Source organism: Bubalus kerabau, chromosome 16 (genome assembly GCF_029407905.1).
Source record: "Bubalus kerabau isolate K-KA32 ecotype Philippines breed swamp buffalo chromosome 16, PCC_UOA_SB_1v2, whole genome shotgun sequence".
NCBI classification, from domain to species: domain Eukaryota; kingdom Metazoa; phylum Chordata; class Mammalia; order Artiodactyla; family Bovidae; genus Bubalus; species Bubalus kerabau.
The window spans coordinates 55,820,433-55,845,771 of NC_073639.1; the positions used below are offsets into that span (position 1 = coordinate 55,820,433).

Genomic DNA, 25,339 nt, shown 5'->3' on the forward strand with positions numbered 1-25,339 from the left:
GACTTTTGATAACCAACATGGGACAAAATATACACCAAATAGACACAGAAGAAAATCCCCAAGTACTCAATCTGAAATCTTTTGAGGTTTAGGATGCCTCAGCTACATTTTCATTGTCCTGTATTATGCTCAGCAAGTGATACTTCAGTTACTTAGTTAATGAAATAAACAGATCTTAGAATAACATTCTCAATAATATGTTCAATACAAAGACAGGGCACACAAGAGCTTGAGGAGGTTTCTTTAACATTAAAATCACAAAATAAGGGGACCTCCCCAGTGGTCCAGCAGTTAAGATTCCAAGCTTCCAATGCAAGGGATGCAGGTTCAATCCCTGGTCGGGGAATGAAGATCCTACATGCCAAGTAGCATGGCCAAAAAAAAAAAAATTGCAAAATAAACGGTACTGTTTCCAGATGGAAGTGTCAAGATAATGTAATTCATCTAAACAAACAAGGTTTCAGCAAAAGAAAATATAATCAGTGTGTGAAAAATTATATACGCATCTATCCTCCGATTAATCACATTTCTAGAGATCTATCCCAAGATATACTGGCAAAATAGGAGATGGCCAGTTTATTCACTCATGCGGTACCTGTCACAGCAAAACTGCAGGCAGCCCAAGGCCCACCCACTGGGGAGGGCCTGAATCAACTATGGGGCTTCCTTACAGGGAACTACTGCTCAGCCATCAAAAAGAGGGAATGGGGACGAGCACAATGTACTGACACAAGGAAGCCCAGGTGCTGGTGGTGGTGGTTTAGTCGCTAAGTCATGTCCCACTCTCGTGACCCCATGGGCTGCAGCCTGCCAGGCTCCTCTGCCCATGGGATTCTACAGGCAAGAATACTGGAGTGGGCTGCCATTCCCTTCTCCAGGCCCAGGTAATACTGTCTAGGAAAAAAAAACAAGGCACAGATTAATATATCCAACCTGCTTCCTTTTGTGCAAAAAAGGAGGGGAATGTGAATTATTTACATATATCTTTATGTGATGTATACAAGTAAACATGGAGAAAGATAATACAAAATGAATTTTTTATTGAAGTATAATTTATAATGCTCTGTTAGTTTCAGGTGTACAACCAGTGATTCTGTTATACATCTAGATATATATTCCTTTTCAGATTATGGTTATTGCAAGATATTGAGTATAGTTCCCTGTGCTTGAGTTGAGTAGGTCCTTGCTGTCTTCTATTTTATATGTAGTAGTGTGCATATGTTAATCCCAAATGCCTATTTTATCTCCTCCACGCCTTTATCCTGTTTGGTAACAGTTAAGTTTGTTTTCTATATCTGAAAGTCTGTTTTTGTTTAATACAAAATGAATTTAAACAGGAGGAAGAAGAAAAGGATGAAGTAAAACTTCTCTGAATGTAACATGTTGTTTTGGCTTTGGAAACATATGTTTATAAATTCGAAAAACGAAATTAAATAAAGAAGAAAAGCAATTCCTAAAATATTAAAACAAAATGAAGAAAGTGAGCCTTAACTTTCCTGTTATCCACAAAAACCTTTTAAGTACAAGAGACTGAGCGTCCATACTTAGGGGGAAATTCTGTTGATAAATAAAGCTGCAAAGAACTTAAACTTCTTTCATAGTTTAACTGAGTTATAACAAATGTATGTTCATAAAGTAGAATAACTCATTATGGTAATGTTGTTAGGAACCAAGATTCGAAGTGAAAGAAGTGAGATACTGACATAAAATCAAAATTAAGGAAAAAAATCTTATAATGTAAAATTTTATTTAGAAATATCAGTTTGAATTCACGTTTTCCTTCCTCTTTTTTTTTTCAGGGTATCCACCAAAAAGGCCTGTAAGCAATGATAACCAACAGCAGTGGTCCCTTCTCTTACGGAACCTTCTCCACCAAATGGCATAGGGATCTTTGCAGAGTGGCTGGTCTCAAGGCCAGAGCAGCACTTTACACTGTGAGCCTTGGGACACCTTGTTATGCCAGAATGTGAGGAGTCATGCCAAAGAACACAGATGCCAACTTATGAATAGACTCCCACTGGCCAAAACTGGGACAACTGAGCATCAGAAGGAATGATGAATGTGATCCATTGAAACACACTAAATATACAAAATCCCTGAATTCACAGTAACGACAAGGGGTGGGGAGGCATGGAGAGAGGAAAAGAGGGACAGACAGAGAGAGAGAGAGAGACTCAAGGCACTAAACTGAAAGTTACAGAATACCAACTTTTACCTTTTTTGAAACTTGGTAATTAAAAGGAAAGAAAGTCTTCCTCTATAAACTATCTTTCGAGAGAATGCAACAAGCCAGCTAGTAAATGTGCAACTGTAACGAAATGCATGATTCAGACCATGGCAAGAAATGAGTAAAAACATCAGATGAAAGGCTGATCAAGAACTTCTTATACTTTTGAGGATCCCGCTATCAACCCCTGAACCCCTTATCATGTCAGCATACTTCAAGAGGAGCAAGTACACCCCCTGCCACCTGGCCTGATGCCACTGGAACCACACAGGATCACCTGAAACATTCTTGCCAAACACGCCTCCTGGACTCCTTTTTATTTGAGGGAACTAGGAGGGAGGACTAAGGAACTACCAGGATACAAGCAGAAAAATATCAAAATGTGAGCCAGTCCACAGGACAACTGCCCATTTCTGCAACAGGTAAATGGTATGGAAAAGGTTGGGGAGGGGGGGAGGGTGGACTTCCCTGATGGTCCAGTGGTTAAGGCTGCACTTCCAATGCAGGGGGCTTGGGTTTGACCCCTGATCAGAGAACTAAGATCCCACATGCTACATGCCATGGCCAAAAAAAAAAAAAAAAAAACAAGAAAAAAAAGTTGGGGTGGGAGCTGCTCTAGATTAAAGACACCTAAGATATAACAATCAAATGTAACTTGAGGATCTACCTTCTTAGGAATTTGATTTGTCAAATAAGCCAGCTGCTAAAACGGGACAACTGGGGAGATGCCCAGGGGACTAGGTATCAGATTACACAAGGAACCGGGCTCACTGCATGCGGTGTGATGATGCCTTTGCAGTTGTGTAAACCAATGTCTGTATTTTTAGAGATGTATACTGAGGCTTTTAACAATGAAATGATGTCTGAGATGTATCTTAAAATGCTTGGGCTAAACAAAAATAACAGACAAAGCAAACGCGGGAGGACTGTTGTAACTGTTGAATCGAGGTGATAGATAAATAATGAATAAGACAGTCGATCTCTTCCTTTGTGTATGTCTGTCATTTTTCAGGATAACAAAACTGGCCAATACTGGGATCTTCCTGCTCCTCTCGCAATGACAACCTGGAACACTGCACAGAGGTGCACGTGAACTAAGCAGATGCAACCCTCCAATGGCTGTGACCTCGGCAGTCCATCCTGAGTGCGTGAGTGTGGGCGCACTGCAGACGTCTCTGGAGAGAGGAGGGAGGCTGCTGGGGATGAGCAAGGGACACGGGGAGCAGTGCTGCACTCGGCTCCTCCTTCCCTCACCAGCTCCTCAACCGAAATGCGGTGGTTCCCCTGGTGCCCTCCATTGGAGAGGCAGCGGCCAGGGTCAGGGCATCCATCCAGACTGGGCTCAGAGAGACTGGCTCTGCTGGTGACATGAAACTCCTGCAGTCATTGTGCGTGACCTTCCACCAGAGCGCCTCTGAGTGGGGAAATCGGGTACTGCCGTGCCTTCCAGGTAAAAGGCCTGGGCACAGCTATAAGTCTCAACCCACTGAGCACAAGCCATATTCTGCAAGTAAAAGGCCAGGCAAACAATCTCCAGACTTGCCATGCGACCAACGAGAGAAGGACAAACAGGCACCAAGGATCCCCACCGCAGCCTTTCCTAAAACAGCACCTATCTCACTGCCTCTTCACAGACAAAGGAGACGCAGACCAAGAGAGCAGGGAGGAATCACAGAATTCTACACACCGCAAGGGCACGATACTCCCAAGAATCTCTCCCTCGAAGCATGTTTGCTATCCAGTGTCCCGTAAGGGCTTTCACAGGGACAGTGTGTATGACTGGGGGCCACCTGGGAGACCCGAGGAGGAAGTGGGCTTGCAGCTGAGGTCACCAGGCACCACCACAGGCCACGTCCCAACTCTGCACGAGACCTCGGGGCACCATCAGCAAGTCTGTGCCTTCAACCTGCATGTGAGGAGACTTTTTCAAATAAGAAAGGTGCAGGCCAGCAGAGAAGTGAGAGGAAAAGGGTTTTAAGTAGCCCAACTGCCCCAAACCCCATCTTTCATGAAAAGGAGTTTCTTCCCTCCCTGAGGTCTGTCCATCAGGAGATTTGCCTCATGTCAACCGTGTGACACCAACACCACCTCATCAGTACCTGTCCCCCAGGTCACTTAAAAGTAAGGGATCTAGGTGAATAAACAACCGTGGCTGAAACGCAAGGAAGTTAAAAAACAAATGAGCCCTAAATACAAAGAAACTACGTCCTGAAAGAACAAAAGGTCTGGGCCCTGGCACGGGATAAGGGTCACCTGGAGACGGAGACGCAGGATTAATGGGCCATGAGGACGGGACTGTTGCCCTTGGAGGGCTGATTGGGCCACGTGCTCCCAAGTCTAGACACAGTTCAACCGGCGCTTTGACCAGGAGGCGGCACCGCTGCTGGACTGTGGGGCGAGGCCCAGAGTCTACCGCAGTGGCCCTGACCTTCCTTGCAGGCAGCACGCTTGTTTCCTACGGCATCAGGCTTCGGCCGGGGGAGGAGGCACAGGGTCTGTCATTTCTCTTGGAGTTTTGCTGACAATGGTTAGTGGGCTCCAGGGTGGGAGACGAGCCTGCTCTGGTCCTACCCACAGGGGGCAAAGGTCAAGAGGCAGGTAGAGAGTCGGGACACTGATTTTCTCTCCAAATTTCAGCCTGAATTTGTTGAAGAACTCAAAGGTAACAGTCCCTCTGCCCTGGGAAGAAGCTCATGAGGCTGTGCTGGGGAGGGAAGACTGGATGTGGACTTTGAAACAGGATTATTTAAACACACTTCTGTGTGTGTCTTTCATATATTACTGTCTTTTACACAGCTGTCCCCAAAATACAATTCTACATAGGATAAAACAGTGAACTCATTTTTCATGGATTTCTTGTTAAAACGATCCAGTGGTTACAGAACAGAAGGACCCAGGCTCCACAAGGCAGGGGCTGGAGACAAGAGGGAGTGAGTGGGACACTGAGAGTCAGCACCCCACAGGGCCCGGTACTGGGCCAGCAGGAGGCACCAGTGCAGCCGTGTTCAGAGGACAGCCAGCTCCCCAGCAGACGAGTGGATGCTCCAGAATGCTGACTCAGACCTAGACACACTCCGCACAGGCTGGCTGTGAAATCAAGACCAACCCCCCAATTGAGTAGGACAGAAAGCCATGCACACCTGTCAAGGAGCTGGCAGACAGAAGCCTCGCCCTCAGACCCCACAGCAAGCCGGCTGCCGTGGTGCACTGTGTCGCAGGTCTGTCTACAGTGCCGTGGCTCCTATCGTGCATTAAGTACAGATAACCCCGCTCTACAGTAGCCTCCTCTAATAGCCCAGTCAAAGCTACGTCAACAGAAATCAAACTAACTTCCTATCCAGAACCAGACCTGTCAGAACATACGGGCTTATGGTTCTGACATTCAGAGGGACAAGGGCATCCTTCCTAGAAAAGATAAAAATGAATAAAAAAAAAATTGGAAGGAAGACATTCCGATGCCTCCAGCATCAACCAAGGCTCCTACTACCAACGGCAGTGGGCTGCACCAGCCACATGACTCATCTCCTCCCCACGTGCAGAGCAGGCAATTGTGTCCCAGGGCCTGGAGAAGGTTCTCAGAGATGATCAAAGGGCTGTAGCTCAGATGAGGATGACTCAGACTAGTCAGGGTGAAAGAATCCCAATCAACTCCCAGTCTCTTAATTATTGGGAAGTGTTTTACAGGAAGATCCCAGTGTTCCCAGTTGCCCTAACACGTGTTGGTTCATGCCATGCTGTTGAGTGTTTGATATCTAAGTGATACTCAAGAGAATCCAGCCCACCCAGAAGCAGGCCCAGAAGAAAGGTGTCCCTGATGCCAACAGTCCTGGAAACTGAACTCAGACGCAGGATCAGCCTGTGCGAGAGTGCAGGCACACGTTCCACAAACACTCAGCCCCAGTACTTGTTGGGCAGTGGGCTGCCCTCTGGAAGATCCTGTGATGAACAACACAGCTGTGGCTTCTGCCTTTGTGTGGCTGACAGTCCAGCAGGGGAGGCAACGGGCCCAGTGCTGTGCGAGTGGCTGAGCAAGGCCCTGGGGACACAGCTACACGCCTAAGGGGCATCCCAACTGGTTTCACATCACAAGGAAGACATCCAGTAAACTCTACTTTTAAACCGAAACCAAAAGGAGGAACCCTTTTGGAGGAACTCACCCTGGGGAAGGTGTGTCTAGAGACAGCCAGGATGACCAGTCCTAGGAGTGCACGTCAGCACATGGGAGGCAGAAGGGCGGGTGGGGCGGGGGGTGGGCAACTCTGACCCCCTCTCAGCTCTACCAGATTATGGTTTCCTGTGTGATGGGAAAGGGTGCTTTCTTAGGATAAAACTCTAGGATTTGAAATTGAGGGGAGTGGGCAGCAATAGGCAATAATGTTCTGTCTGGAAACAGGACGGAAGGCTTTGTAATTCACATGTAGCTTCTGCCATGGCCGCATGGCCTCTGATGCCATAGGAATCTGTCCCTAGAGCCTGGACAGTGAGGGAGCGAGGCTCCTTGCTGCAGGACTGAGACAAAGCTGGCCTAGTGTGGAGCGTACACACCTCCACTCACCCGTCCCCACCACGTCCCTTTCCACAGCAGCCGTGACTTTAATGTCCCCCCAGATAACCACAAACCCTGCCAGGGAATCATCTGCTAGCGAGTCTTAAGACTGTACAACCTCTAGCGGGCCAAGACTATGAAGAAGCTCCAGCCTCTTATCCTCATCACCAAGAAAACATTTCAGAAAGAAGAAAGATTACACCCTTCTATAGACATCAAAGCCTGTGAAACCTACCACCCATCCAATAGCCTAGTCCTGAGCGAGAGTCTCCGTGCGGTCCCAGCCCCGTGGCCCCAGCAGCCCTCACTCCTTCACACTCAGCCCACTGAAAGCCGCATCTCCCCCAAGAACGGCACTTTCTGCCCTTTGTCATTCTGCAACACACACACTTCGCAGCTCTCCCACTTATTCACAGTGTGACTTTAAGCAAGTCATTTAAGCCTAAGACTCAAAGACCTTGAACGTAAAAGAGAAATGATACTCACAACTCTATCTCTCGGGGCTGTTACAAACATGTAATCAGACTGTGCACGAGCCCAGGCTCCATGTGCACACCCCTCTGATCTTTCCTCAGCTTGCTGCATGTCAGGAAAGCTTGCCGTTCACTGGAGGGCAGCTTCAGGAGCCTGCAGTGCTTGGCCAGTGGCCAGTCACCTCCCTGCGTCCATTCCCTCTCCGGACCATGTGCTCATCCCTATTCTGGATCACCTCTCCCTGTCAATGCAGCACTGAGGAGCCAATAACTCAGTGCTCTATCCTCCTGGGGTGAAAGCCAAGTCCCCAGATCTTTCTCTTGAGTTGGGGAAAATGCTCATCAATACTGGCTGTAGAATGACAAAGAAACTCTTTTCCCTAAAAATTCCTCTTGTATTCAATTTTGTAGCTCAGAATAAGGCTTGGTCACAGTATCCATCTCTTTCCTTCCCCCTTTCTCTGTGTCTCTGCTATCCACAGAGATGTTAAAAGTGTGCTCTAAAATATGCCCTGCACATTCTGCTTTCCTCACTCACTCCAGGTTTAAGGCTCCTCCTCCAACACACTAAGCCAAGAGCCTGACAAACGGCCTGGTTCATCTTACAACCATGCTCCAGCAACAGGCAAGAGGTCAGTTGTCTTCAGGGTTGGGTAGGGAATAGAACCATGTGCTCTTGTTCACTTGAAGACATCAGGGGTGAGTGGGCCCCTCCCACCTACTCCCCCTTAAAAACATTCACTCCTACAAATACAGTGTCATCGGGCTGAAAGTGGTCCACCAGCTACAAGCTGAGTCTCTTGCAAAAAACCCAACCCATGAGCACGGGACACCAAACAGCCATCCAACCCTGGGAGGCTCAGCTCTTTACAGCTGCTGTCCTAGACCAGCAGTTCTCAAAAACCAAGACTCTTGAGGATTCCACACCCTTACAAAACAAGATCAAAATGACTTTCAAGATAATACTAAAACGCTGCTTGCCTTTTTTTACCATGCTGACATTTGCCTGGAGGATGCAAATGCACTGGATGGCCACTCCTTAGGCTTCTCATACAAAACCCTGTGGCAAAGGCACCAGTAGTTGAAAGATTCTTCACCTCGAGGGGCTCACAGTAAAAAAAAAAAAAAAAAGTTCCAATTAAGAATATCCTTGAAGAAGCAATAAAAAATAATTCTTTAAATCTAGACCCTTTTATTATAACATTTATGTTAAACATATCATGTTCATTATTTACATTGATATGAAATACACACACATGTATTTTAATGTATATTTATCATATTCCTGGTTAAAACGGAACCACATCAGGTCACGTACCCAAGCACAGTGTTGTCTCAAGGAGGAACGCTTGTCTAACTGTCTGAGCTGCAAACTCAATTGGCATCTTCTCGACTGAACGTCATTTTTACTTGAGTGACTACACACTTGCTCTGCAGACTGGGTGCAGACATCTCAGATAACAGGAAACTGATGGCATTTATTGCCAACTGTCAATCTGAGCTTTCTAATGAAAACTAGAATCTAGGAAAACTCCTGTCTGTCACCATGGGCTCTCTAGTTTCCTGAGACTTGAAGACTGTCCTGATGAAAACGACAGTTAACACTAACCATGAGTTTCCTGATATTATACATAATGAAATGTATGAACATTTTCAGCCTCTGCAAAAAGTGAACTAATGTTGTCCAAACGACCCATGTGTCAGGTAATGCATCATCGTGGGTAAAACATCTATTCAAAGTGCAGGAAGAGACCGGGAATCTTAACACAGGATTTCAGATTGCACACTGCAAATAATCTGCAGGAAACTACCACTTGTCAAGTTTGGTATCAGGTCACAAAGGAACTCTCAAGTACCTGAAAAGGCTACTGAAACCCCCTTTTCAGTTCCTTTGTTTGTGAAGCTGGATGTCTTCACCTACTTCAGCTAAAACAACATATTGCAAGAGACTGAGCACAGAAGTGGACATAAATATTTATATCACTCTTCCTACTAAATGTTTTTGTTTTAGAAATGTATTATTTTCATAAAAATGTAATCTGTGTTAATGTGTAATGAGTTTGTCATTATTTTTAAATTAATACTTTTGTAAAATTTTAGTCTTCATTTCTATTTTAAGTATCGATGCCTATAATCCACATAGACAGAAAGCCCTTTGAGGTCCTTAGTAACACTTTTTAAAGTGTAAAAAGATCCAAAGCCCAAAAAGGGATTGAGATTCTATCTCAAACTCACTTTTTTTAAAGCTGAAAGTATGGGAACAAACTGTAAGATGAACAATTAATTGTAGTCAGTCATTTCCGTCATTAGCCATCATTATTCTGGATGTAAGATACTATAGAGATAATGATACTCCTCTAAAGTAACCCCAAAGTCAAGTTTTGTCCATAAGAAGACTGAAAAAATAAACACTACAAGAAATAATTCTCTATCCAGAGAGACGCTTTTTAAAGGATTCAGAAATTATCCCATCAGACAGCAACCCCTGATGTGTTCCTGTAAGACCTTGATCTCTGGCCCAAGGGCCTTGTGATTTTTTATTATCTTACACGGTTCCCCCTGGACATGCCAGATGCTGCTGTTAGTGAAGAGAGAACATGGAACCTGTCCCCAGCGTGACTAGAAACTCCCAGCCATCAGGAAGTCCCAGAAGTCAACTAGCTCAGACATTACTCTGGCTGCAGTACTACACCAAGGTACCTCTACTTGGCCCTCTTCTACAAGTCTTGGAACAAAAGATAAATGGAAAGGCAGTTCAGGTGCCTAGTGTCTGCATACTGCCAAGTAACAGGGCTAAGAAGTTCAAGGCCACCCCTCTCTGCATGCCACAGAGATCTGGGCAGACAGCAGAGGCGGCATCTATCTCTCACTAACCCCACTACACCTTCAGAAAATTCCAGTCTAAACTACACATCACACAAGGTAGTGTCAACCTAGACACTCAACTCTATGGGCCCAATCCACTCATCTCTGCTCAGGTATCTACCTGAGAATAACTTAAGCAAGCAGTCACTCGTCACTCATTGATCAGGACTGTGAATGCCACATTCATTCTATTTTGCTTCTATGTCACCATTGGTCCCCGAACGGAAGACACAGCAGCCTGGAAGACACCCACGCTGGCTGCCCAGAGCAGGCTCATGTCCCCAGAAAGCCTTTCCAATTTTCCACACTTTTCCCAGTACCTCACTCCTAAGCTACCAAGGCCACTTTTCCTCATGCTGGTCCCTCTGCACATGCCCTGGGCTGCCTCAATGGCAACAGGTCACAGGAAGCCCCACCTCGTAAGGTCCTAGACCTCTCACCTTGGGGCTGGCTTCCCCTAACACTCTACAGAAGCCACTAAGGCCTCCACCTGGTTTGCTCCCCACACGTCTTCACCTGCCCTTGCTGACAAATCCCCCGCTCCAAGGCCCAACCGCCAGGCCACTCTTCTGAGGTGGTGCTCTCACTCACACAAGTGAACGTAGGGTTCCTCGTCTTTCCAGGCTAACTTCAGCTGAGAGCGGAGCTTCACTTACTGTGATTTATGTGCACATCTCTCTCCTGGACCTAAATGTCCTGTGGTCAAATCCCTCTACAGCCTCAGAAAGCGGGCCGGGCTTCTATCCACCCCGGGGCCCGTGCAGGTGCTTACACACTGCACCTTGTCACTGGAGTGCCATGACCTTGGAGCAGGGCTCCTGAACTAGTCTGTCAGTCACTGGCCACTGGCTGCCGTTGGTGCGGCATCTACTCAGCAGCATGCCCTCACCTGTATTCCCACACTCCCGACCTGGCGCCGGAGCGGCACTTCCTGAATACACCACTGATCATCAGTAGCCTGAGTGACTTAGAAGGACAGTTTCCCCCGGGGGTAGTGAGGTCAACTTTTCAGATCAGTCAAAGGAGTTTCTGACTGAGCAGGAGTCTCCAACTCAACTTTAACAATAACAGTGGATTTCAGGACACTTTGGATGCCTTCCTCCTGCTTCGCTCCCTCCAGTTGGTGAGAAAAGACTCTGATCCAGTATGAGTCCTGAGCACTAGAGGAGAACCCCGACGCTGGTGCCCTTCAGTCACTTGGCCAGGATCTCCCAGGGAGGCCACTCTGTCCCCACCCCACCCACCTTTCCTACTTGGGGCCCCAGGTGTGTGGGCTCCTCTGTCCCCAGCCGTTATTCCTGCCCACAAGTCCCAAAGCCCTACACACTGAAAGTTCTAGGTTCCCTGCCCTCGCCCTTAACAAAGTCCAGTGGCCAAGGACGTGAGCTCTGGGTTTTACTGAGCTGTAGGGAGAGAGCCGCTTTCTCTCTGTCCTTGGGATGACTGCTCTTTGTGTGACTTGGCCTAATGACTCCTAATGGAAAAAAGATAAAAGACAAAAGAAACCATGCCAGATTTTTCTTTAACCAGAAATTATCTCAGAGACTATGAAATGAGGTCTGGAGAAGGGCAACAAGTATGCAGGGAGTGATACCAAGTTTTCTTCTGAGTCTGCAAAGAACAACTGCCTGCCTGTGTGATTTCGGTGATACAGCATGACACGGGGACACACTCCTCCGCTCCCCTCCAGCCAAGCCCTCCCACAAAAATGACCTACAAAGAGACACACAGCAGGGTGTGGGCCTGGCGCTGCCATTCGCTATGTGACCCTGGCTGATCTCAGACTGATCTGTAAAAATATGGATAATAATGTCTACAACATTCAGCTGTGATAATTAAAGAAGATAATAAGTGTGAAAGTACTTATCAGGGTGCTCGCAGCCTCGCTGAAGCCAAATAAATATGAGTTTCCTTATTTCCCTTATTTTAATTAATGCATGACACATGCATTCATTTGCCAAGAATGTCATTTCACAGGCAGAAGCTTCCCGAGCCCCGGCGGTGCCTCTCCCTGTAATTAGGGATCCTCCTCTGCTCAGAGTCAAACGCTGCCTTCTCACCCTCGCATCTGTCTCCTGCGGCTCCCAGCACTCTTCCCTCTTGACCCTCTATTCAAAGGATCGTTTTAAAATACACCTGACTGCAGTGACATCTCCTCTCCCTCTGAGCTGCCCACCTCTTTCCTGCTCTTGAACACTGTACACAAATGACCGCGGGACGGGACAGAGTGTGACTTGCTTCAGTTATGTATCACCTGAGCACCACATACAAGGCTCAAGCTCATCTTATCTATCTGGTAAATGTGTAAACATCTCTATACATTAGGAATCATAATAATTTGGTGGGTGGAACACTGGGCTTGCATGCGGTCCTAAGTTCAAATTCCTGATCCATCACTAAACAGCTGTGTGACCACAGGTCGCTCACTCATCCACGAAATGGATGGTTAAGACCTGGCATTAGTCATTCCGATGCTCACCCTCACTCATATCGTGCGGCTTAGAGGCCTCAATTTCATCAGCGCTTGAGAAGGAGCAGTTCTGACGGGGGCACTGAAAACAAAACCTTGCCAGGACACAATGAGGACACTCAGTGCCCGAAAGGGCCCAGATAAGTAAATGAAGGAGAAACACAGCCTGGACCCAGGGGACCTCGAGAGAAATGAGAAGTGGATTTTTAACAGGACTGTCTCGAGTGACACTTGCACTGGGAGTGCCACAGCAGTTGGCAAGTCAAAAAGTTTACAGATTTGGGATTCTAATTTTTAATTGTTAAAAAAAAAACCACATAATAAAACACACCATTGTTACCATTTTTCAATGTAGAGTCCACGGCAGTGTTAAGTATGTGCATGTTAGTGTGAAACATCTCCAGAACCTTTCCATCTTGTAAAACTGAAACTCTGTGCCCATTGAACAACTCCCCCTTCCATTCTACTCTGTTCCTATGAATTTGCCTACTTTAACTATCTCAGATTCTGGCTACTTTTACACCTGGGTCACTACTTGTAACTTGTTTTATTTGGGAAACCAAGGTGAGTGTGATTGGGGGAGACAGGTCTGTGGAGCAGGCTCCCTCAGAAGCTCGAACCTTGAAGGTAGCTCACGACTTAGCTGTTGCCACATCTCAGGCTGGATGCCCTCTGGCAGCCAGAATTCAGGATTAGCACGGCTAGAGATGCATCACCACCCCACTCTCAAAAAGGGCCCAGGAACAGTTACAACAAACAGCACAGAGCTTCAACATTCAGGCTTTCGACTTGGGAAGACTGACACCCGAGGGGGATCAGTTTCCCTGTAGAAACGTGTGCTAGCAGACGACTACCAAATGTGGCCAGTGGCCTCAATAACACTCCTCAACCCCGAGTACTCTAGGCAGAAATGAGCACAGGACCGAACTGGAAACACAACACACCCGATCACTTCATCATTAGCTAGGCCTGTGAAGCCCATTCCTGATGTGGCACTTCACAGTGGGACTACATCACATGGAGACCTTTTTCCTCTGTTAGTGGAAACCTTGAACTTGAGACCAAAGTCAGCATGGAAAGAACAGGAATTCACATAAACCGAGGCCTGTATCTCTGGTCTGATCACTCACAATGAAGAAGGCTGGCTGGGGACACCCAAGTCAGCATCAGAGAGAAAGGAGACAGGGACAGCGTAGAAAGAAAAATCCTTTGCCGCTGTGCCCAGGCAGACTTGCCCAGGCTTCCAAACAGGACCGGGGCTGGAGATCAATCCAGTGCCCAGAGAAAGGGAGGGGAGTGAGCTGGTCAGGAGCAGCCTCCGCCTTCCCACCCAGGCCGTGCAGTCAAGAAGAGAAAGACACTACACCTCCCCCTGGGCTTAACCTTCTCGCCAGGTATAGTAACTACACCCACTAGGACAGAGGCCACTGAAACTCCTTTACCTCACCCAGTCAGTGCTCCTCATGTGGCTGGGAAGTGAAGTCAGGGCTGGGAGTGGCCTAGAGCTGAGAATTCAGTCTCTGACAGTGAAGGGGAAAGACAAGAAGCCACATGCCCCAGGCCAACAACTACCAAGACAGGGTTCTCCTTCCTTCTGCTGCCCAGCTGTGCGTGTCAAGGACATAAAGTTTTCTTACGAATGTGAACCACAGCAATTCAGACTATGGGTTCAACTGGAATATTTTGGATTTCAACAATGACCAAATGAAGAGGAACAAATACTTGTCCTATGTAAAATACATGTTGTCTTCTTGAGTTGAGCTGAAGAATGAAAAAAAATTATTTAAAAATGATCACAAATCCACAGGTTCAAATGAAAATGAAGGAAAAAATGCTTATGCTGGAAATGTGATGCTCTCAGAATTATGTCTGCACAGAGACTGAAGTAACATCCTGCCCAGGGTAAGAAGACTTTCAGGAACTCATATTTAATAAGAAAGCTGATGTTCAGCTTCAACAAGAAAACACCAGAAACACACAGAGTAACAAACTCAGCTCAAAAGCACGTTGTGGTATCTCAATGAAGACAGGGACAATGGGAAAGACAACCAGGAGACCATCAGCCCAGAAACCAGGTTTCTGATCCAGAGGCCTTCCAGACAGCAGAGGGAAGTGGAGCAGGCAAAGGAAAGCTTTAATAACTAATGGCTCACATGAAATCGAGAAAATTAGAGTCCAGAGGTACAAAAAGGAACACCAGATGGGACAAGGATGCTTCTGCTGACTTCAGAGTTAAGCAAGGGTGCCTAAGGTCTACAGAAGTCAAAGCCAGATCCAGGCAAGAGTGTAAGAAAAACCATGAGTCAGGGAAAGTTGCTTCCTCATTGAGCCCGAAAGGGAACATGCTTAGAAAGAACTCCAAAGACATTTTGGATAGTCTTTAGAAATAGTTGAGGGTGATTCTCCATCTACAAAAATGGTTGAAAAAAGGGGAACACTTACCACAGTGACAGAAGTCAAAACCCCCAAGACATTCCAGAGGAAAAGGCAGGGCCCACAGTGGCTGAAGGGCAACAAGAGCCTCAGGATCCTGCAGGGTCAGAGACATGCGGAGAGAAAAGGAAAAGGCGTGTATCAGGGACGACTGAGGATCACCAAGCTTTTCAAAGAACTGGGTATTCTAAATATGAGGTCCCAGCTGACCCTCTTATAACCAGGACTCATTCTAAAATGTGAAATTCAAGGCCTGCAGGGCCAGAGGATGAAAAAATCCGAGAAACTCTATAAAGGAAAAGCCAGGCATGTCTATACAACTTCACTTCAAGACACAAGAATCCTAGTATCATAAATAGCATCTTGTTAGGAATTTATCCACACTGAGTTCTAGGTTCCTATTAGAGACCAAATAACTGACTGGGATTGGCTGGAATCCTCAAGAGTCTTAATCAGTATGTGAATCAATACTGTTTTTCTCACTTATTTTCCAGGTGAGAGGGTGCTGAAGAAGTAGGGACTGAAGGCGGGTTGAGCCGGTTCCTATCTTGGTTTGACCACATGCTGGCTGTGCAGCCTTCACGTCAGAGGTTAAGGATGGGGCTAATGAGGATAAGAAAAGCACCTGACCTTGTAAGGGACCATTATAAGGTAGTTTGAGGGTTGAATAAGTTAATGTATGACAAGTATCTAAAATAGGGCCTAGAAAATGTTAAGGGCTGAACCACGGTTAGCTATCATTATCATTATCTTATTTATTCCATCTGCTCCCTCCCCCTCTGCTATATTCTAGAAGTGCTAAGAGTACTTTGGGTATAGATTCCAAGATCTACTTTAAAGTTTGGGGAAATCGCTTTTCCTTGGCAAGTTTGATGGCATCCTGAGGAAGTCAGGTATCACTGCTGCCAGGCGACATTCAGATGGGACACTTCATTTGGAGACTCTGGGGCTGGTGCTAAGTTGCTGTGTCTGTATAGCTCCCCAGAACTTTGAGAGGAAGGAAACATGTGAATGCCATGAGGCTCGAGTTATCCCAACTCTGCTAACAGCCATTTCAGCAGAAATCAGTAACACAAGAAATGGAATCGTACAGGTCGCCCTGAGTGACCCTGCAATATCTGAGACTGAATAAAATGGGGAGAAAAGGGGAAAATGAAAATGCTTTCAATATATTTAGGGATTTCAGTTTCTCTATAGGAACAAAGCGTTGCCTCGGAATGAAGGCTGTTAATAGGATGTACTTTAAAGGATAGAGACTTCAAATGGTTTTGACAGGGGGCCAGGTTTTTTCTTCCTTGCTGAACTATATGTGCCGATCATGGTGCCTGCTGGCCTGAAAATCCTACTAACGGAAACTGCCTCAGCTTTAAGGGTAGGTCCAGCTGCCATGGACCACATGACTGCTCCATCTCACGTCACCACGGCTTCTGAGGGCAGGTGCAGACACCTGACCCATGAGCTTAACAGCAACCTCTGCTGTGGCCTGGAATAACAGTAAAAGCTGCAACAAAGTCACATTCCCAGTCTCTCCCTCAGGAATCTAAACAATACTGAGAACCAGGTGATGAGCCATGAGAGATGAAGCTGAAAGGTTAGGATATACAAAGGAGCTGGAGTGGCCATGTGCAATCACAGCAAACCAAAGTCATGAGGGAGTAGAAACTCTAAGTAAAGTAAAAAACAGACTGACAGGCTAAGGGAAAGGGATAAGTCAGACGGCAGCAAGAGGAAAAAGACACAGAGGAAGAGAGCAGCCCTGAGACCCCACTGTCGATGGGAAAGACTGCTTCTCTGAGCTGCCTTAGAGAACAACAGCTTTCTGGTCCAAGTGCATCCTTAATGTCATATCCCGTTTCCTAAAATGGAATGGATCTCTGCTCTTTGTAACAAAAAAAGAGCACTAACTAAAGCAGTTACTTCAGCTCCCTTGAGAATGGAGTTTTCCCAGGAGGTAACAGTGCCTCCTACAAACAGATTTCTGGCAAGTCCACCCCAGCCAGACGTGCCTCAACATCTCAGTAGAAGAGGGGTGTCTCATTCCCTACAGGCCCCAAAGCTTATGAGCATCTTAATGGCCCATGAAAATGTTTTGAGACCTGAAAAAATAGTTATTGGATGTAAAATATGAAAAGAAAGTAGTAAAATCAAAGTTAATAAATGTTTAATGCCTACAACTAGTCAAATGAAGCTTAACTCTCAGTTCTGTATAAGCTACTTTTGCATGGAACATGGGTACATGTTTTTGTTTGACATGTGACATGCTAAAGGTTGCCAAAGACGAAAGTGCTGAGGCCTTCAGAGGCCTGCAAACCAGTCCTGGGGAACCAAACATGCTTGGGCGTAAGCTGGAGCCCGCCCACCATACCCTTTATAGAAGCTTACACGTTAAATATTATGCCTTACTATTCAAAACTGAGCAGTCTGAAGTTAGAAATCAACCCTCACTTTCCAAATTTAAAAAGACTGTAATTTTAGCACTTCTGAGTTAGGAGTCTATTATTTTTTCTTAATGAAATATTTTACAAAAAGGAAACAACTTCTAGTAGCTGTCCTATCAGTTTTACCAAAAAGAAGGGAAATAATGTTGTTCAGGTTGCAAATGATCATGTACATTTAAAGGCCATCTGTCAGAATAATAAATCAAAAATTGATCACAGGTACTCTCTTCTTATACAAGAGTCCCCTCAAATGTCAGGAACAGATCTGAACATTCTCTTCCATTTGGCCAGATTCCCCCTTTCACTGGGCTTCCCTGGTAGCTCAGACAGTAAGAAAAAAAAAAAAATCTGCCTGCAATGCAGGAGAACCAGGTTCGATCCCGCTTGGGAAGATCCCTTGGAGAAGAAAACTACAACACACTCCAGTATTCTTGCCTGGAAAACCCCATGGACAGAGGAGCCTGGAGGGCTACAGTCCATGGGGTCGCGAAGAATCCGAGATGACTGAGCAACTAACACTTTCACTTTGAGAAAAACAGAAGGGACCACAGAAGTTACACAAGATTTAAATCTTACACCTGAAAAGCACAAAGACAAATATAATTCTCTTTCTGCAGTCTGCTTATTTGGGCTCTTACTGGGTGAGCACAGACAAGCTCTCCGTCTGTTCCAGCTGTGGCCACTTCCCCCTCCTTATTGTCTCTGCCCACCTCCCCGCACACTCTACACCTCCTGGTCCTGCCCCACACACCAACGCTGCCCCGGTACATCCCACCCACACAATGCTTCCTCTGCAAAACTGTTCCCTACAACTCCCTGGCGGGCCAGTGGTTCGGACTCGGTGCTTTCACTGTCGAGGACCCAGGTTCCATCCCTAGTTGGGGAACTAAGATCCCAGAAACCTGCGTGGTGTCCAGCCAAACAAAACCAAACCAAACAGTTCCCCTCCCCTTCAGAGCCCAAGAGCCTTGTTCACTTTTTACTCTGACTCTAATTTACACGCATCTCCTCGATCCCCAGTCCCCTGCACTTTCTCACCTCTCCTCAGGCCTTCACCTCTTCTTTTAGTCCTTCTTTCTAAATGAGTATCTGCTAAAGGGTCCTCACTCCATCTTTTTTTTTTTAAGCTCAACCTCCTGGCTTGAATGAGAACCATTTCCATAATGACAATTCCACATTCTCTCATAGCAGGAATCTTTCCCTATCATCACACAGTGAAATGAAAATCACTAATTCACCATCTTCCAAGATCCTGTAAAAGGCAACATCTTCCCCAACAACTCTTCTAAGCCAGGAACTTTGAAGTCAACTTCCCCTGCCCCCCCCTCCCCCACACACATCCTTCCACTGCATCTGATCTCTGCTTATTTTCTACTCTCGGCATTTAAACCCATGCAAACTCCCTTCTACCTTAAGGAAAACCAACACTTAGCCATCTCTGCTGCTGCTGCTGCTAAGTCGCTTCAGTCATGTCCGACTCTGTGCGACCCCAGAGACGGCAGCCCACCAGGCCCCGCCGTCCCTGGGATTCTCCAGGCAAGAATACTGGAGTGGGTTTAGCCGTCTCTAGCTGCCATATATTTTCTCCATTTCCCCATCCAGGCTTCTTAGAGACTTATTCTCCTGATTTCTATCCTTTCATTTCCCATTCATTCCTCGACCCACCACTACACCGCTGAAGTTCCTCTTGGCACCTTCTTTCTCATGCTGGACACTCCCTTCTATGACTTCACTCTCACTCCATCCACTGGTATCCTCAGTCCACTTGGAGACTCCTCCCCCTCCCCAAGTACTAGTGCTCCTGTGGGTTCCATCCTGGCTCTCCTCTGCTCCCTACTCACACCCGGACCAGTTCAACTATCTATCTAGTCCACTAGTTCTTAATTCTAGCTGTTAAAGAAAACCTTTTGTAGGAATCTGTGTTTTAACTGTTCATAAGGCCTCCAGGTGGAGAAGGCAATGGCACCCCACTCCAATACTCTTGCTGGAGAATCCCGTGGACGGAGGAGCCTGGTGGGCTGCAGTCCATGGGGTCGCTAAGAGTCGGACAAGACTCAGCGACTTCACTTTCACTTTTTACTTTCATGCATTGGAGAAGGAAATGGCAACCCACTCCAGTGTTCTTGCCTGGAGAATCCCAGGGATGGGCGAGCCTCGTGGGCTGCTGTCTATGGGGTCGCAGAGAGTCAGACACGACTGAAGCGACTTAGCAGCAGCAGTAGCAGCAAGGCCTCCAGAGGGCACTCAAACACTTGCTCATAAATCTTCATGGATATTTAGGCTAAGGCATTAGAACCTGCAGCGAATTTCACAGTTGATTACTGCCTCTAACTAGTTACTAAGCACCGTGAAGACTGGTACAGCCGGCTTTCTGCAGGATCCCCGATCGTAATTGTGAGTCTGGGGGCTTATCACAAGGTCCTAATTCTATCATGATAGAGAGATACAGTGATAAGTTACTGAATATTGGTTAACTAAAAACCTGACTTGTGTTTGCTGGCTGATGCCCAGTACTTTGAATCACTGAAACATTCTTAAATCCTATCAAGCTTAATCCTACACGTTTGAAATGCACATCTAAAAATAATTTTGAAAGCCAGAGGGACATAATGGGGTTTACTCTGAGGAAAGAGGGTTCAGATTTTTTTTTTATGAATTGATTTTATCATTTACCTAAACAGGCAGAATTTATAACCTTTGGGACAGAGGACTGCTCTAGCTGGAACAAGAGCTTCCTCACAAGATTTGGCACACTACTGTGGAAGGCAATGCAAAATAAGCTGTGGAAATAAGCTATGACTATTTTATCAACTTGCAGGTTATAAAAAATAAATGTGCTCTAGAACAGCTTTATTGAATTTCTTATATCAGGTGACACAAGAGACACTGCATATTCTCGAGTTAGAGTAAAGCTGTAGAAATGCTTTAATGTCAGCAACAGAAATTACTGCTTTTTCAAATTAAACTTGGAATTCTGCTGATACAACTCCAAAGTTAATTTAATTTTTTAAAAATTTCCCTTCTTCCAACCTCTTCCATAGCATGAGTATCTACCATAGCTGTGGGTTAGCTGTGGTAATTCTTTACATCTAGGCTAAATGACTTTGATTTGCCAAATCTAGGTTGACTCTTTATCCCTTTATCACATCTCTGAGCCATTAGAACCTACTGTTCCTGCCAGTTCTGGGAACTTTCTCCTCAGCTGCCAGGGCACCGCCCTACCCCGAGACCCCTACCTGCCTTCACCACCTGGAGAATCTGCCCCTGTGGGCTCTGCAACAGGAACCCGGTCAGCTGAGCTGACCCAATCAGATGCTTGTCCCTGAGAGTTCAGAACTGGGAGGTGGAAAGCCTGGGTCTACAGAGTGAACTGAGAGGGACAGTGACTCGGGAGAGACACAGGCAGAGAGAGCTGCACCGGCTCCTGTGACGCTGCAGACGCTAGAGGCCTCAGCCAAGATATGCGTGGGGCGCCATGGCAGCCTCCTCAGAGATCCCCCTGCACTCAGGCCACTTCAGACACGTTTCTTTCTTTTAACCAAATGCTGTCTGGTGAAGACATCCTCCTCCTCTCTGATGAGTTCTTCCACAGGCCCCGTCTCCCCTACCGCTTCCTAGATGGACCACCCCCCAGCTCTGCTCTGAGCTTCACCTCACTCTGGTCCACACACTGTCACCCAGACACAGCTGCCATGCCAGCCGTGAGGGGAGGACACTGTGACTGACTCTCCAACCTCTAGCTATACTTCTGTGCGAGCCTGAATGTCTGTGTCCCCTCAAACTTCAGATACTGAAACCTCAACCCCACTGCAATGGTGCTAGGAGGTGGGGCGCTTAGGAGGTGATTAGCTCATGAGGGTGGAGCCCTCACGATGGGATGCGTGTCCTTATAAAAGAGACCCCAAGAGCTCCCTCGGCCCTCTGCCATGTGAAGACATGTCAAGAAGATGGCATCTATGAACCAGGAGGCAGGACCTCACAAAATAAATATGAAAGTCACTCAGTCATGTCCAGCTCTTTGCAACCCCATGGACTATATGGTCCATGGAATTCTCCAGGCCAGAATACTGGAGTGGGTAGCCTTTCCCTTCTCCAGGGGATCTTCCCAACCCAGAGATTGAACCCAGGCTCCCACACTGCAGGCAGATTCTTTACCAGCTGAGCCACCAGGGAAGCCCAAGAATACTGGAGTGGGTAGCCTTTCCCTTCTCCAGGGAATCTTCCCAACCCAGAGATTGAACCCAGGTCTCCCACATTGCAGGCAGGTTCTTTACCAGCTGAGCCACCAGGGAAGCCCAAGAATACTGGAGTGGGTAGCCTATCCCTTCTCCAGCAGATCTTCCCAACCAAGGGATTGAACCAGGGTCCCCTGGATTGTAGGCAGATTCTTTACCAGCTGAGCTACCAGGCAGGACCTCATCAAACACTAAATCTACCAGCTCCTTGATCTTGGATTTCCCAGCCTCCATAACCATGAGAAGTAAATGTCTGCTGCTGGAGTCACCTGGTCTGTGATATTTTGTCCCACCAGTCTACATGGACTAGGACAACTTCCAGTGGCCAGGTGAGCACTTGCAGATGGATACAGACTTGGCACCACTCTGTGTCCTGGCCTACCTCTGTGTGGAACGGACCAGTATGGAAACATCAGTAGAAATCACTCCAATTATTCAGCCATAACTCTCAACAAGATAACTGACTACAGCACCATCACCTGCTCAGAGAGAGTCTAAAGCAAAAGGCAATCACAGTATTACTCAAAGTCAGAGTCATGCAGTCTTAAATAACTCCAATAACTCCATATGGAAGACATCAACAGTCCAGTCTAAGTTAGACAGATACTCCCCAAACTTAAACAATACATAGATGTGTAATTATATTCCAAAAAATAGTTACCACAGAAACACTGTTTTTAATAATGGATTTATACAGAGCACTCATTCATAGAGCAAAGTATGTATTTGCAGCATAAAATCAATCTTTGCAAATTCTCTCAGGAAGAACCTACAAGTGACATGTAGCTTCTCTACAGCCCTGTTCTGTCAGCACATCCAAAACTCAGTCTGTCATCTCCTCACCAAAGTCAACTCTGTTCTCAGCTGTAGTAAATCGGTCCACTGGTCACTCAATGGCCTAAGCCAGAACCTGGTTACCATCAACCCTCCTCCTGCTCACAAAGTCTATCTTCCCAGTTGCTCCTGAATTTATCCACCCACCTAACCTACGCTCAGCTGTCATTCAGGCCACTGTCTTCCCCCAGGACACTACAAAGCCTCCATGCCTGACTTCCTCTAATCCATTATCCACTGTCATGTAATCTTTCTAAAATGCAAAATGGGATGTTCATTATCCTGCTTAAAGCTTTTCAATGGGTTCCATTAATTCTCAGTGTAGTTTTCAAATTTATTCATATGGCTTTTAAACTCTGATCAGTGTGAGCTACTATTTACTTCTCCTGGTTCATCTCTCACCATTGCTCACTCCAATTCTAGTTCCAACCAAACCAAACTTCTTCAGGCTCCCCAGATCTAGTCTGCTCCTAGGCCTCAACCACTACCCCCATCCCCCGACCACGTTCCTTTTACCTCTGACCCATCACACTTGCTATTCCCTCCATTTACCTTCAGTCTCACCACCAGACATCACTCTCTCTAGAAAGCTTACCCTCACCTCTGGATTCTGCATGACCCCTTCTTTTGTGCTCCCAGAGCCCTTCCAAGTCCTCAACCTCATCTCCACTATCACACTTCTTCGGCTTTGTCCTCCACTACGCCCCACGCTACGCCACATCCACAGAATCCTGCAGGTCCATGAACACTTGGCAAGGGAGCAAATTTACCTACCCTTGGCATAACCCCATCAGTTCTCCCACACCGCATGGCCTGAGATACCTTGAGCTCCACTCTGCTGAGTCACTTGCAGGCCCTGAATAATAATCAGGCTCCCCATGCTTCTGCCCCTGGTTCCCAGGCTAAGTCCTACTCACCCTGAGTCGGTAAAAGGCAGCGTGCTTTACAACCCGATGTGTGTGTTAGAAACACAAAGAGTTAACAAGAGTCAAACTAGGAAATCCCAGGGCCCACATTTAAGTTTCTGCATTTATTCTACAGTTATGAGAAATGAGAACTACTTGTACTCTGCATATTGCTAAGAAGAAAACTTCCCTCCAAAAGCTGGGAGCAACAAATATATCACTCAGAAAACATTCACTTTAGAGAATACTTTAATATATGACAGAAGTATTTTTTAAAGTGTACACATCTATTAACTATGCAGCTAACAAATGTCCTAGATATGATGCACTTTTAAAAAGTAAATGCTCCATTATAAATGAAATAACAAATTATAGATTCAATGACATATAATCCTGGAAAATAAAAAAGTAAAAAACTTAAATGTTCCAACATCCTACTACCCAAAGTCCACAATTTTTAAGATTTTCATTTAATTTCCTCCAGACATTTTACCATCACAGGTTTTTGTGGAGGGCTTTTGGGACTTCTGTTTAATAAAAGTTTTAATCATATAACGTATGCAATTTCATATCCTTTTTCTTCACTTAACACTGTCACAAGCACTTCAATATGTTTTCTTCATAAATATTTTAATAGCCAATAATATATTACCCAGTGGATAACTTAACCAGCCTGCAAATGCACCCTTAAAAATAATTCTATAATATGTATCTTTTACACATAAAGCCTCTCTGTACTTAAAAATATTCCTTTGATGGTTTCTAGGTGGTTGCTACATCAATGAATATGATAACTTTTAAGGTTCTTGATACATATAGCCTATGTAATATAAGTGTGTGACATTTTTGCTACACCCAGGTACTAGGTCTTAAAACTTTCTGTCTAAATTTGGGCCTTTGTTAACTGAGAAATTGTAATATCTTCCTTACAGAAGTAAATACTGTTTAAAACCTACAACAATCCAAAAGCATGTAAAATAAATATAAAATCAATCCCATAAATAAAAATTCAATCTCCCCTTTTCTCCTCCCCTCAGAAGAAGTAATCACAATACATTTTCCACATATTTTTCTAGATCTATCTCTATTTTCATTCAGAACACACACACACAACCACACACATTATTTTGTTTTCTATCTTACAAAAAATGGAACTAAACTTGCTCAAAAATATATTCTAGATATCCATCCAGGCTGTATCAATACATACAAATCTGCCTTTCTTTTTAAAAGCTACCTAACATTCCATAGTGTGGAGGCAACAAACTTTTTCTGCATTCATCTTCAGCTTTTCCTCTTTATAAGTGAAACTGTGACAGACTTCATTCATACTAACTTTAACCTGTATCCTCTTATTAGAATATCCCCAATTCCCTGAAGTGTATCCGCTGGATGAAAGCATATGGGTGTTTTTAAAATTTTGATAGGTTTAACCAAATTGTCATGGGGAAAGGGCAAACTAATTTCAGTCAATTCTAAAGGAAAGCAACCCTGAATATTCACTGGAAGGACTGATGCTGAAGCTCTAATACTTTGGGCCACCTGATGTGAAGAGCCAACTCATTGGAAAAGACCCTGATGTTGGGAAAGACTGAGGGAAGGAGAAGGGGGCGAAAGAGGATGAGATGGTTGGATGGCATCACCGACTCAGTAGACATGAGCTTGAGCAAACTCTGGGAGATGGTGAAGGACAGGGAAGCCTGGCGTGCTGCAGTCCACGGGGTCACAAAGAGTCAGACAAAACTTACCAGCTGAACAACAAAGACCGTATCAGGTAGCTTTTCCTCTACATACTTGGAGAGCATTTTAATTTGCCTGAGAGCCATTCCCTCCTCTACAAAATCTCACCGTTTTAATTTCCATTTCCCTAATCACCAGTGAGGCTGAATTTCCTGTCATCGCTTTGACACTTT

General features: G+C 45.7%; 1 protein-coding gene across 9 annotated transcripts in view; it reads right to left on the minus strand.

The window, feature by feature from the left end:
• Window positions 1-25,339, minus strand: part of LOC129630309 (uncharacterized) — a 213,439-nt gene that overhangs the window by 181,800 nt on the left and 6,300 nt on the right. For 7 of the 9 annotated variants that reach the window (XR_008703635.1, XR_008703634.1, XR_008703632.1 and 4 more), the window contains exon 3: window positions 15,024-15,111. The exons of 1 other annotated variant lie outside the window; for it this stretch is intronic. Coding sequence is in view for 3 of the 8 variants with exons in the window: in XM_055550818.1 (XP_055406793.1) it covers window positions 15,024-15,111 (88 nt within the window). In the remaining 5 variants the exon portion in view is untranslated. Of the gene's footprint in view, window positions 1-8,227; window positions 8,353-15,023; window positions 15,112-25,339 lie in introns of all 9 variants that reach the window. One more of the 9 variants, XM_055550813.1, reaches the window with a different exon arrangement.